The sequence below is a fragment of the Neopelma chrysocephalum genome, unplaced genomic scaffold (genome assembly GCF_003984885.1).
Source record: "Neopelma chrysocephalum unplaced genomic scaffold, ASM398488v2 Primary Assembly neopelma1_125, whole genome shotgun sequence".
In the NCBI taxonomy this organism is placed as follows: Eukaryota; Metazoa; Chordata; class Aves; order Passeriformes; family Pipridae; genus Neopelma; species Neopelma chrysocephalum.
The window spans coordinates 1,867,017-1,879,530 of record NW_020897787.1 but is presented as its reverse complement, the minus strand read 5'-3'; the positions used below and the strand labels follow the sequence as shown (position 1 = coordinate 1,879,530).

Genomic DNA, 12,514 nt, shown 5'->3' with positions numbered 1-12,514 from the left:
GCAGGAAGTACACACACTGCATCCAGTGATCCCTCCACTGCAAAGGGACAGACACACACCCTCAGAACCATTCACAAACAGTCAATGGAAAGCAAACAAAGAGCAGGAAAACAACTGGGAAGAATGGGCACGAACGTGAAGGACTGATGCATGACTGACTGAAAGAATCCTGGTCACATCAGCAAGGCTGGATAAAGACCAACAACACACACTGAACAAATGTACTCTACAGAGATTTCTCACAACAGAGGAAGCCTGAGACCACTGGCTTGCTCACTGGTTAAGCTTCTATTTCAATTACACGAAAAACAAATGCAAAATTGCTTTGCATTTATTAATGCTGTGTCACCTCTTTAGTTCACTTATGTTAGAAACCTGTATCAAACTGCTGACAGTGACCCAAAGAAATCTTTGTTTTATTTCTTGAAAGTAAAAGAAATAACAGTATCTGGAAGACAGCTTCAGTTTTCAAGCTTTACATAAGGGATTACTCTTAAAGTTTAACATTAAAGAAAACCTAAAATGGGTACATAGTATAGTTAACATGCCTACCATTTACATATTTAGCATCTTCCAATACATTAAACATAGCAAAGTTCCCACACAATTTAAGGGAGAGCTGCCTAAGACACCCAGTAAGGGCTTTCCTCAGGATAGCTGCTCCCAGCCATGGGACAGTGGGATCTGAAGGCTCAGTGTTTTACCTGCAAAGCAGAGGTGGGGTTCACCCAGTAGGGAGCCATTGTGCAGTTTATCATCCCAGAGGGGTCCATGCCAATGTCCCACCAGGAAAGGACAATTTGTGCCTTCCCAGATCTAACAGGCTCCAGCTGCACTCTGTAGGAGGTTGAAGCACTCTGTACTGGCTTACTGAAATCCACACTGCAGAGAGGCACAAAAATTATAAAAAGATACAGTTCAGCATTCTTCAGAAATTCTCACCAGCTTCCTAGGCTGAACACACAACTTCCAGGAAAGGCACAACAGGACAAGTTTGTTTAGACCAAAACAATGCCTCCCTTACCTGAACATTGTCACCACATCACTGAGGGCAGTGAAGTCACTTGAGGGCACCTGGTTCAGTTGGATATCACAAACAGAAGGAACACCTGGACAGTTCTCCATTTCTGAAGGGGGAACAATAATTTTTTCCCCATCCTCTGCTTCGACACGAACGGGAAACAGTTTGTTCCAGGCCCACATTCTTTTGGATTCTACTAACTGGACATACACTGTTGCCCTGTGAGGCACTGCCTCACATCCTTCCTGAGTGTTCAAAAAAAGGGGAAATACACTCAATGGGTTACACTTATTAACATGAATGAGAATTAAATCAATTGGAATGCAAAACCATTTAAAGAAAAGTGTGACTGGGAGTTTTGAAATCTTAAACACAAGTTATTTTGGAGACTTCTGTAACATCAGAGCATTTGTCTCTCTGCAATACAATCTACGTATCTATCCTGTTCCATGTGGATCAGCAAGGCCAGATACTTTATTAACCACACAACATTATCAGTTTAACAGCCTCAGCTAAACTTGCATTTCCATTCTCTGTCTGAAATAAGATCTATCTTGAGCTTCTCAAGGCAGAAAACTAGTAGGCTATCAACAATAAAAGAGAGTTGGTGATTGCAATGAGAAAATAAGAAAAATAATGGCTCAAATATTTACACAATGACAACATTGTATCCATGTTTAAAGAGCAGAAAACATACAAGTTGCCCTAACAATCCCACTAAGAGCTAACCCTGAAGTCCAAGAACAATGTTTTTACAAAAAGAGACTGACTGCAATTCAGAGTTATATGGAGAGCAGTACAAAGTTATGGAGTGCTAGGGTCTTCATGTGCAAACTGGTGAAACTAAAATTAGAAACCTAAATAAAGTTTTGCCATCCACATTTTATTAAAGGACAGTATTAGAAAAGGTAAAAGAGGAAGCCCTAAAATTGTACCTATAGATTATATGTCCATGAAGGATACTAGATAACAGTATTTAAAATATTTCCACAGGCAAAAAGCATATGGAGTAGTAAGAGCATGACAGGAAAAAAAACCTACCAAAACCAAAGCAATGCCCGGGAGGTGAAGCCCATCAAATTGACAAGGACTTAATTTTTTTAAAACACCTTGGAACAAGACTGTTATTAAGGAGAGCTTCAAATCATAACCAAAAGACATTTGTTAACCAGCAAGTTGTTGGCTTCAACACAAAGCATCTAGGTGTAATTTCAGAGCCTGTGATTTACAATATGAACTCAAGTAGCTTTATTCTAGGAATGAGCCTAGTGAATTATTCATTGAATAAGAAACACACAGCTGATGGTGTATTTACCAAGGGATGCAGAAGCCTAAGTATAATCTCTATCTTAGTCCAAAAAAAAGACAGAAGGATTTCTCTAGAGACAGATGTGACACACCATCATTTTCTATTTTCTTACCTGTACAAGGTATTTGTGTGCGTGCTCATACGTTGGTAAAGCTCCTTCTCCTATCAGCTCTGTATCAAATAATTCTGTGACCAGGATGTTTGCACGACATTCCATATCTCCATCTAAAAGATACAAATTAATACTTTAATGTTGAGCCTTTATATAAGTCTTTCAAGAAAATGCTGTCCTAAGAACACAAATAATGAAAAAACTTATTCCTGTTAGAGAATCTGCTGAAGACTGCAAATTATTTTCCTTTAGAAGTCTACTATGAAATACAAATGACTACTGAAATACCACTAGAACACTTCCTTTTGAAGTAAATTTCCAATATTACTTTCTAGAGTAGTTGAGGTTGGAAAAGACCATCAAGTCCAACCACCAACCCAGCACCACCATGTTCACAATTACCCCATGTCCTCAGTGCCACATCCATGTTTTTGGAACACTTCCAGGGATTGGTGACTCCACCCCTTCCCTGGACAGTCTGCTCAATGCTTTACAACCCTTTCCAGGAAAAATTTTTTCCTACTATCCAATCTAAACATCCCCTGGCCCAACCTGAGGTCATATCCTCTTGTCCTGTCACTTGTTATGTGGGAGAAGAGCTCAACCCCAGATTACAGCCTCCTTTCAGACAGCTGCAGAGCCAGAAGGGCTCCCCTCTGCCTCCTTTTCTCCAGGCTGAACAACCACCCCAGGCCCCTCAGCCACTCCTCAAAGCACTTGTGCTGCAGCCCCTGCCTGAGGCTGAGCTGGTTTGAATTACAGACACAAGGAGAACAAGACATCCTCCTTCACGGTTTGCAGGCACTTGCCAACTGTTTTAAGCCTAACCTATCTTCCTCACCTGGGCCAACTGTGACTTCAGTGGAGTGCTTGTTGATTACCTTGATCTTGTCAGAAAAACCATTTTTCTCCACTATCTTCACAGCAGCATTAGCCATGGGCCTGAAAACCTGTGAATGGCAAGAGTGCAGCAAAACGGTAGCTCACATCAGCTCTCCAAACTGGAAGGACACCAGCACAAAGTGCAATACATTTAGTTCCATGAACACACATGCAGCACATGTGCAACCCCTACCAAATGCTCACCTCGACTGCATAGCAGAAATCTGCCCCAGCTGAAGCTGCCATCATGGCCAGGAGTCCTGTGCCAGTGCCTATGTCCAGAACTATTGCCTTCTCCCCTCTCTCCTTCACCCTGCTCACTGCAGCACGGATACCTTGGTAGTACTTCACATTCTGGGGAGAAGAAAAACCTTTTATCCATTTACACTCTCCATTTTTGTGCACAAGTCTTGAATTCTCCAACCACAACTTTATAAGCAGAAAAAGGCCTGGAGACATTCTTTATGCCCTACAGTCACACCAAAGCCATCTTCAGCAAAAGCAAGTGTACCTGGTGGGATCAGTCCATTTAAAGCACATCTGCTTCTGTCACCAAGTTCACACTGTCACTGGTCAATCAGCTATTCATACCACATGCATCATTTCCAAATGTGACACATATTCTGGAGCAAATAATAAAAACATTTTCCCCTGCAGCAGCATTCAAATAGTCATAAACTGACTCTGACAGTACAGGAGCAACAGTGTCTTGAATTTCGATTCCTCTCTTCATCTGCTGAAAAATGTTCACCCATGAGAAGCAACACGTGTAAATAGTGGGGTTTGGTTACATACCATTAAATGGGGCTACAAGCACACCAGCATCAAAACAGGAAAAAACCAAATGGTGTCCCCTGTCAGCTACAGGATACACACTGAAATGTATGCCCATATCTCCCCTCTAATAGGCTACTGTTAAGACATTCCTTTCCAAATGACTTATCAAGCCTTTCCAAAGATTACACTGCCTTTGAACATAACACATTTGGAAGGTCTGCTGGATCCCTTTCTGAACAATTCTAGTTAACACTCTCCATATACAGAATTCCACTGGAGTTGTTTTAACTACTCAGACACAATTTGCTGTCCCTACACAGCTTATTAAATGCCTGATTCCACTGATGTGTCTTAATTCAATATAAATTCAAGACTCATTGTGGAGGCACCATAAAAGTCTTTCAAAAGGTTATTGATGGAACGATTGACTAAATGGCTGGAGCAGAACATTTAAATCATTCACTCCAGACTTCAACATGCCTGCAAACATAGTAAAAATACCATAGAAGAATAAAGAGAATTTTTACAGGAGTGTAAGTAAAGTCACTTTTACAGCCCCTGAAATTTCACCTAATGAGGTCTGTCAAAAATGCCAAACACAGAACAGCAAAATCAGCTATTGAATGTAAACATGGTCTTCAGTAAACAACAGAACACAACAGTCAGATGTAAGAAGGTATCTGTTGATCTAAGAGCAGGTCTGGTATCTTAAAGGGCACAAAAATGTGATCATTTAATCTTTCAGAGAAACCTATATAATCATGCAGTGGCAGCTATTCAAGAGAAAGGAAATGGCCATTTTCTTACCATTCAAAAGGGTTTGGCCTGTACTTACTCTGTCTTTATCGTGAAGCATATCTGCATAGCGTGACCTGCAAGAACAAAATTCCAGTCAAAATATTCCATATTGTAAAGCACAAACTGCAGGAGCTCAGAAATGCATTTTGCCACAACTCAGTCATTGTCAGTATCAGGATCAGTACCTCAGAAAACATTTTAAAGAGTTTAGAAGGAATTTATTTGGAGAATAGTTCACAAAATTCTACACTGACAGTTCTGCCCTGTACAGCACCAGGCACGTTCACTAACATTTAGGTTATCCTACAGTCTGTTCAACTCATGCCCTTAGAACTTCTACAGAGATAAACCCCAAAATTGACATAAAAACAAGCTAGGTTTGCTCTTTTTTGGTGGCTTTAGGGGAACAAGCACCTTTTTCCATCATACCTGGCAATCTCCTGGTGGTAGTCATAGTCCTCAGCCTCCTCTAACCACTCCATGGCACCAGTGGTGGGATTAGCTCTTCCACAAAAGGTCTTCATGACCAGTCTCAACTTGTACTGTATTATTGGTGTATTATGTGCAGTTTTGCTGCTTTCACTTCAGTGTAATACACCAGACACTGGCTGTGAAAAAAACAAACACAAAACTTCCAGTGAAAACAAGTGTAACTTCAGCCATCACTTGAGCTCTGGGTACCTGTTACACCTGCCTTGCCCAGCAGCCAAGTGACCGCTTCACGCTTTCTCTACAACGATGTTTTAAACCGAAACGTGTCACCCAATCCCGCTCAGGAACCTCGGCCCAAAACAGAAATCCCCTCACGGTAAATCCTCAGGGAAAACTCCTCCCCCCGAGGCGAAGCCGGCGGAGGCTCCCGCCCTGCCCCGGGTCCCCGCACAGCCCGGGCCGGAGCAGGGCCCTGCCGAGCCCGGGCCGAGAGCCCGCACAGCGCCCGGGGCCGGGGCAGGCCCGAACCTCCCCTCCCCTCACCGCCCCGGCGCGGGGCTGCGGCGGGGAAGGCCAGGGCATCCTCCGCCCTTCCCGCCAGCAGCCTCAGGCCGAGCCCCCTCACGGCAGCCCCCGGCCGTGTCCCCTCACGGCAGCCCCGGGCCGAGCCCCCTCACGGCAGCCCGAGCCCCTCACGGCAGCCCCGGGCCGAGCCCCCTCACGGCGCCCGACCGGTACCCACCGCTGCTGCCGGCGCCCCGCGCGAACCGCGGCCGGCCCGTCCCCGCCCCTTCCCGCCGGGCTCCCGCCCCTTCCCTTCCCTCCCAGCCGGGCCATGTCCTCCGCGGCCGTGCTGCGGGTGCGGCGGAAGCGCGGCGGCCCCGAGCCGGCCGAGGCGCTGCTCCTCGCCTGCAAGCGGCGACGGGAGGAGCCGCCCGAGAGGAGCCTCTTCAAGCTGGTGGCGACCGTGTCCTCCAAGGTACCGCTCGGGGCCGCTGGGGTTCGGCCCAGCCGGGCTCCCGGAGGCTCCCGCCGGCTCTGGGGCTGCTCCCGCGGGTCTCTCGGGTCCCTGTGGGTGCGGCCCTGGGGAGCAGCGGCGGGTGCTGTGCCGGGCCCCAGGGGCCGCTGGGCAGGGCAGAGTGACGGGCACTGCACAGCGTGGTCAGCGCTCGCTCCTCGGTACTTACGGACTGTTCCTCTCTCAGAGACCACAGAACAGTCAGTGAAGCCTGAGTGTCTGCTGTTTGAGGTGCTGAAGCTCAGCCCTACAAGGATAGCAACTACCATCCGCTGTCCGGCCTTTTATATTTAATAAAACTGGGGTGTCTTGGGAAATGATCTTTATAGGACACCGTAAAGGATATTTTGCCTCAAATTCAGGTCCATCGCAGTCTTCCAAAGGCATTTGGTTTTGTTTGGACGGTTATTCCATACCACAAAGTTGTTTAAAAATCAAATTGAAACAGTCTTAGAACTTTCCTTCTATATCTTCTGCTTTTTTCTCCTGATATCAAGAGAATATTGATTGTTGCGTTGCTTAAAGCAATAGTAGAAGTTAATTTGACGTTAGGAATATTAGAGCTGCAGTTCTTATTGCACTACTACTAGTAGTCATTAATCCCTTCTAGGAAGGAGTAGGATTTACTATGTTGATGGTGTCATTATATTCCTCCTCCTTTTTTTTCCCCTGCCCAGAGTGACCCAGTTCAGCAGTACGTTAAGGATGCCATCACCCGAGACAGAGCAGCCCAGAGCCTGCGGCCCCCTGTGGGGAGCACTGAGCGGATCCTGCAGCAGCTCCGCTCCTCCAGGCAGGAGCAGAGGAAGGAGAGCCGGTACCGTGTCATAGCCAGCCACCGACCCCACTGTGCTGGGACAGCTGTGCCTGCCACGGGGGCTGGGGCTGCCTCTGATGGGCACACGGCAGGCTCTGGAGCACAGCAAGATGCTTCACAAGAGGAGAGGGGTGCTGGTGATGAGAGTTCGGACTGCTGTGGGAAATTCCAGTTGTTTGATATTGTCCAGGAAGAGGAGATGGTGGGAGACTGCAGCGTAACCTCTGCCAACCCCCAGGTCAGCAAATCAGCTTGGTGTTCTTGAATACTGTGATACTGCTGTCCAGTGCTGCACGTGGGCACAGTGCTGGGGGAGTTTGTTTGCATTGAAGTGTTCCACTGTTTAACAGGGGCCTTAACTAGATATTTGTAAATTGGAATATTGTACAGAGACTAACTTCCATGAGGATCCTTAAGTGCACTAATGTTGAGACAGAGCGTGGAGTTGCTGCTACAGGCAGGGCTTTACCACCCTGCTTTTTCTGTGCCCTGTTCCAACGTGTAGGTTCTCGTGTTCATCTGTCCAGTGGATCTCTGAGGGTTTTTTACTAACTTCTCTGCCTAGAAAAGAAAAAAACCTAATTCAGTGTCTTCTCATCTGCGCAGGTGCCCAGGAGCAGTATGTTTGATAGGCTGCTTAACCCCTACACCCTGTTCTCATGTGTACTGTGAGTTCAGAATGTTTTCAGGTGGAGGGGTACCTGCTCGATACCTTTTGAGTAATAAAGAAGGTGCTTTCTGTTTAAGGTTCCCCTGTATATGCAGTGCTAAGAGGAGTTTGTATTACAGACTCACAGCTATATTGAAAAGCAGGTGAGAGGGCTGTGGGCTGTGTATACTTTCTTTAGTAGTTCCCTCACTATATATAAGTACATGTGGATGCTTTCCTTACACAGCCCATCGCAGCTCTGAGGAAAACTTAATGCTTAAGGTTAAAGAAGATGATGCTGGGTGAGGGAAAGCCCAGCCAGTTGTCATCCTTGAGCATTTCTTATAGGTTATTGCAGGGCTTTGATGGAAAACTCTCACTTTCTACTAAGTAGCTCAGACAGAAGTTTGAGTTCATACACAAATAGTTCATACAGAAATAAAAAATATATTCAGCATAACAGTTCTCTTAATTAACTGTTATCTATCACTGTGGATTGGAAAAACAAAAACGAAACTGAGGTGGCATCAGAATTTTCCTCTCTTTTAGAACTAGCAGTAGGTGCTAAAAGCAAGTAAGCTTTCTTCTTAATTCTGTAAGTGGGCAGATGGCTGGTCTGTAGCTGCTTGTCAGAACTAACTAGTTCTAACTGAGGATTGGACAAGGTACTCTGAAAAGCTCTGGCAGGGAAAAATTTGCAGAAAAAAACTGCCTGTGTAGACCTTCCAGGGCAGGTCACTGCAGCAAATCCATTGGAAATAATTTATTAGGAATGAGAAAACATGAAGATATTTCTTCTGTGGTAATGCTGAAGCAAGGAAATAAAGGAAATACAAAGCACACCTGTAGGGCCTGGCAGCCTTTTCCTGTGCAGCTCTCCCTTGTGCAGTGTTTGTCCTGCACACCTGGCACACTGGAACTTGCTGGCATCCTGTCCACACTGTTCCAAGAGTTTCTAATGAACTGGTCACAGAAGTTTTCTCTCCTTACCTGAACCATGTCCTACTGAAACATGCCCAGTCCCATGGTAATTGGGAGATTCCTCGGTGTCTTTCTGTTCGAGGTTCCTCGTGCTGTAAAAGCATTCCAGTGGGAAAGTGTTTTGGTCTCAGATTGCAGGATGTCATCCTTAGTTGGCTGCAAAGAAAACTGGTGGCTGTAACCAAGACTTTGTCTGCATGACTTGAGTGGAAATAAGCATTTTTTTATTTTTTCTCAGCAGAAGACTGATCCAGATGTGATTCTTTGCAATGCAGTAGAGATGATCCGTGAGCGTTTAAATGTTTCTGAAGAGGCTAAAAGCCACTGTGCCAAGGAAGATGAGTATGTTTATGACATCTACTATAAGGAAACATCAGCCCCTGGTTGGATCGAAAATATCCTTTCTGTACAGCCCTACAGAGAAGAATATGAATGGGTAAGGGTGTGGAAAAAAGGATCTTTCTTAAATTGAAAGGTCACAAATAAACATGCTTTAAGTGCTATCATTAAAAATTGCCATGCCAAGAAAGGTCCTTTGAGACAGACACTACTCACGTGCTCAGTGACTCCTGCCTTAGGCCTCTGCTGTGCTGTGTTCCTGCAGGTCACTGTGCATGCAAGGAATGATGATCTGACAGTGAAAACTGAAGGGATGGTGCTCATGTACTCAGACAAATCCAGCTGGTTTCAAACTGCCAGTTACATTTTGGCACGCAAATGTAAACTTGAGTAACTCACGTCTCACTTGTGATCAGGAGGCAGTAATTAAAATATTGTTAATAGGTCTGAGTGGAAAGAGGAGCAAGGGGACACACAACTGTTTCAGTATTTGAAGACTGGACTTTAACCTTCCCACGAGATACTTTTTCATAGTAGAATTGTCCTTCAGTGACTGTGGAGTTAGGAAGTTTAATGTAAGCTTCAGTCTTTTGTTCTATAGATACTGTGATCAATAGACTCACATATTGGAAACCTGAAGCTACTTTTTCTTTTCCTTGATCTATAACACTACTGCTGAAGTGAGTGGGATTGTTAGACATTAGCATTTAAATGCTGAAGTGGAACATGTAAATACGTAACTCATTTTTCACCTAAAGCAGATTTGAAGTGTTATGGAACACAGTGACAAGTCTGATTTTTCTGCAGTGTGCTTTGTGTGACTGCAGAATTCCTTGTGCCATCAGTGAGTGTCTCTTGGCTCTTTCTGATCTGTGTAGTATTGCACAGGTGGATGAAAACCCACTTAACATTCCCTACAAATACAGACTCTCAGCATTATGTTTTGTGTTGACATGCAGGTAAATGATGATCCTGTTCCAGAGGAAGTCTATGAAGATGAAGATGATGAAAATGATGAAAATAACTGGCGGAATGATTATCCCGAAGAAGATGAATTCTTACCCGAGGAAGATGGAGAAAAAGGTACACCTCTAATAAATGCTGTTTACTTTCATGCTGTGCACATAAATCCCATTCTTTTTACATGCTAAACTGAGCAGTGCTGGGGTAGTGTTCTGCTCTTAAAATGGGTAAAATCTGCTTAGAGGAAGATTACCTTTCTTGGAACTAGAAGAGAGTTTTTGCAAAGTCAGAATTAAGAAGTCATTTTCAGGCTGCTGCAATTGCAAAGGATTGCTTGCTTTGAGAAGGAATCCATGACCTGGGTCCACACAGTTGTGAAATGCTGCCTCTGCCTTCTCAAGTCCCCATCCCAGAGCACTCCAAGCACAATTCAAACCTCACCTAATACAGAAGTTGTTCAGACTTTGTTAGTTCCACAAGTAGCTTAAAATAGTCTGATTAACTTATTTAACTAAAAAGAAGGGATAATCTATAAGTGTTGATGCTCTTTTTGTAGAGGCTGAAGACAGCTCCAGTGATGAGGAGCAATATTACAGGAGAAGAACATGGGACAAATACCGACAGGAGGTTCTGCAGGAGTTTGGATACGACGAGATGGAAGATTTGGGTTCTGACTGACAGTTCTTTTTTGAAGATGAAACTCTGCTGCTGTAGGAGAATGCACCATTGAACAGCCAGCTGCAGCTGGCAGGTCTCAAAGAGATGGGTGTGAGTGTGGCCACTTGACAACACAGATTTTTGTTCCAAGCACAAGTGTCATAGTCTTTCTGCCCACTGTGTGTACAGAGGTTCTGAAGGAACTTTTTCTTTTCCCCAAAGCTCCCTGCCCAAGCATTGTACCTGTAGTGCCCACACCTCCATGTCATACATGTATGACCTCCACGTCACACATGGAGGTGCTGTTGGCAGCAGACCTTCTGCTCATGGCTCATGTGCCAGGTTTCACAAGGAGACCAGTGTGTCTGCCCTTGGCAAGTGAAGTCCTTGAGAAAGGCACTGTCCTACTGCTTCCTACTGTATTTGTTTGTAAGTGTCAAGTGACTTTCTCTACAAGTGTTGGAGCACATGAAATGCCCTGACCTGTCCATTGCTCTCCCAGTAGTTTTACTGTTGGAGTAGAACAGTGCGTGCTTAAATTGTAAATAAAAATGTTTTGACTAAGTTCTCTGTGCTAATTTAAAGATCATAAGAAGTTGGTACAGCAGAAGCCACACCATCTTAACTTGCATTTACACACCTTTAAAACAATTTAATCCTCCGTGTTTGAACACACCAAGTGTTTCAGCACCATCCTCCTGGAGTCTGCCAAGAATGGCTGATAGGATGTGAGATCAGTGTCATGCAAGAGGCTTTAGGCCAGTTCGTTCTGACTGCTAAAGTCAAAGTAGTGGAGGCAAAATTGTTTTGTTGTTGGTTTCAGAGCAAGGTTATCTGGGCCCAGATAACCTTTGTTACCTTTGCCACGACCTGTGCCTGTTGAAGCTCTGCTTGCTCACTGGAGGGATGGCTCAGTTTGGAGACTGAATCTGTTCCAACCATATGCAAGATTAAAAAGCTGGATTAAAATGGCCAAATGACAGTTTTTATTTAATGGTGAAAAGACCCGACATGTTTTATGCACAGTTGGCACATAACTTCCTCAGCTAGAATTGAACTACCTGAAATCCCAATGCTGCTCCATAAATGTGTCCCAGGGCTCCATTTGATGTGAGTCTTCACCTTCCAGCACCATGTGCCATTCTCTGCACTTTCTAAGATAACCTTGGTCATGGGGTCGGTGCAAAAATCCAAATATTCCTACTGTTATTCAAGTGGCTGATGCAGATGTGGTGCACCACTGGAAGTGTGCATTGCTTCAGCCAGAATCTGATTCCAAGATTTAGTTCAGCTCAAGTGCACAAAACAGTACATGTGGCCAAACTCAGATCAACTGAGGGAGACATTCTGAACTAAGGTAAAGATTCCAGGTGTGTTTCTGAAGTACATCTCACCCTTGTAGCCAAAGAGGCTGCTGCTTCTTGCCTTTTGCTGCACTAAAATTCAGTATTAAAAGTGTCCTGAGGTCAGGCTTACAGCTATGGAATTGCAAATATTACTCATTAGCATCTCTGTGCTGCAGTAGTACTTTTACTTCCATTTTTATTTCTACTTTCTCTCCCTGCTGCTTAGCTTTCAGGATCTAGTTGTTGCCACAGAACTTCTGCTATAGAAGAAAAAAAAAGAAAGTGGTTTCTTCTGTGAGGTGGTCATTTTCTGGTGAGCAGCACTGATAGTAATAAAGGGAATTTTCTGACTGCTAAGCTCACAAGGCTACCATGTGTTCACTGAAACAGCTCAGAAACAAATGCTTACAGGC

General features: G+C 44.6%; 2 protein-coding genes across 2 annotated transcripts in view; one reads left to right on the top strand and one right to left on the bottom strand.

Moving 5' to 3' along the window:
* Positions 1–5,730, bottom strand: part of PRMT7 (protein arginine methyltransferase 7) — a 14,099-nt gene extending 8,369 nt beyond the window's left edge. The window contains exons 1-7 of the mRNA XM_027698198.1: positions 5,329–5,730; positions 4,937–4,973; positions 3,529–3,678; positions 3,284–3,392; positions 2,443–2,555; positions 1,025–1,266; positions 705–882 (exon numbers count right to left, since the gene is read on the bottom strand). Coding sequence (XP_027553999.1) covers positions 705–882; positions 1,025–1,266; positions 2,443–2,555; positions 3,284–3,392; positions 3,529–3,678; positions 4,937–4,973; positions 5,329–5,423 — 924 coding nt within the window. The 5' untranslated portion in view covers positions 5,424–5,730. The remainder of the gene's footprint in view (positions 1–704; positions 883–1,024; positions 1,267–2,442; positions 2,556–3,283; positions 3,393–3,528; positions 3,679–4,936; positions 4,974–5,328) is intronic.
* A 410-nt stretch (positions 5,731–6,140) lies between these two features.
* Positions 6,141–12,451, top strand: SLC7A6OS (solute carrier family 7 member 6 opposite strand). The gene is made up of 5 exons (XM_027698224.1): positions 6,141–6,310; positions 7,027–7,404; positions 9,038–9,232; positions 10,095–10,218; positions 10,655–12,451. Exons 1-5 carry the CDS (start codon positions 6,167–6,169, stop codon positions 10,774–10,776), a joined length of 963 nt encoding a protein of 320 aa, XP_027554025.1. The 5' UTR covers positions 6,141–6,166; the 3' UTR covers positions 10,777–12,451.
* Positions 12,452–12,514: the final 63 nt, after the last annotated feature.

Coding starts and splice junctions, on each gene's coding strand:
- SLC7A6OS (XM_027698224.1), top strand. CDS start 6,167: ATGTCCTCCGCGGCCGTGCTGCGGGTGCGGCGGAAGCGCGGCGGCCCC. Junction 7,405..9,037: donor TAACCTCTGCCAACCCCCAG/GTCAGCAAATCA, acceptor TTTTCTCAGCAG/AAGACTGATCCAGATGTGAT. Junction 9,233..10,094: donor ACAGAGAAGAATATGAATGG/GTAAGGGTGTGG, acceptor GTTGACATGCAG/GTAAATGATGATCCTGTTCC.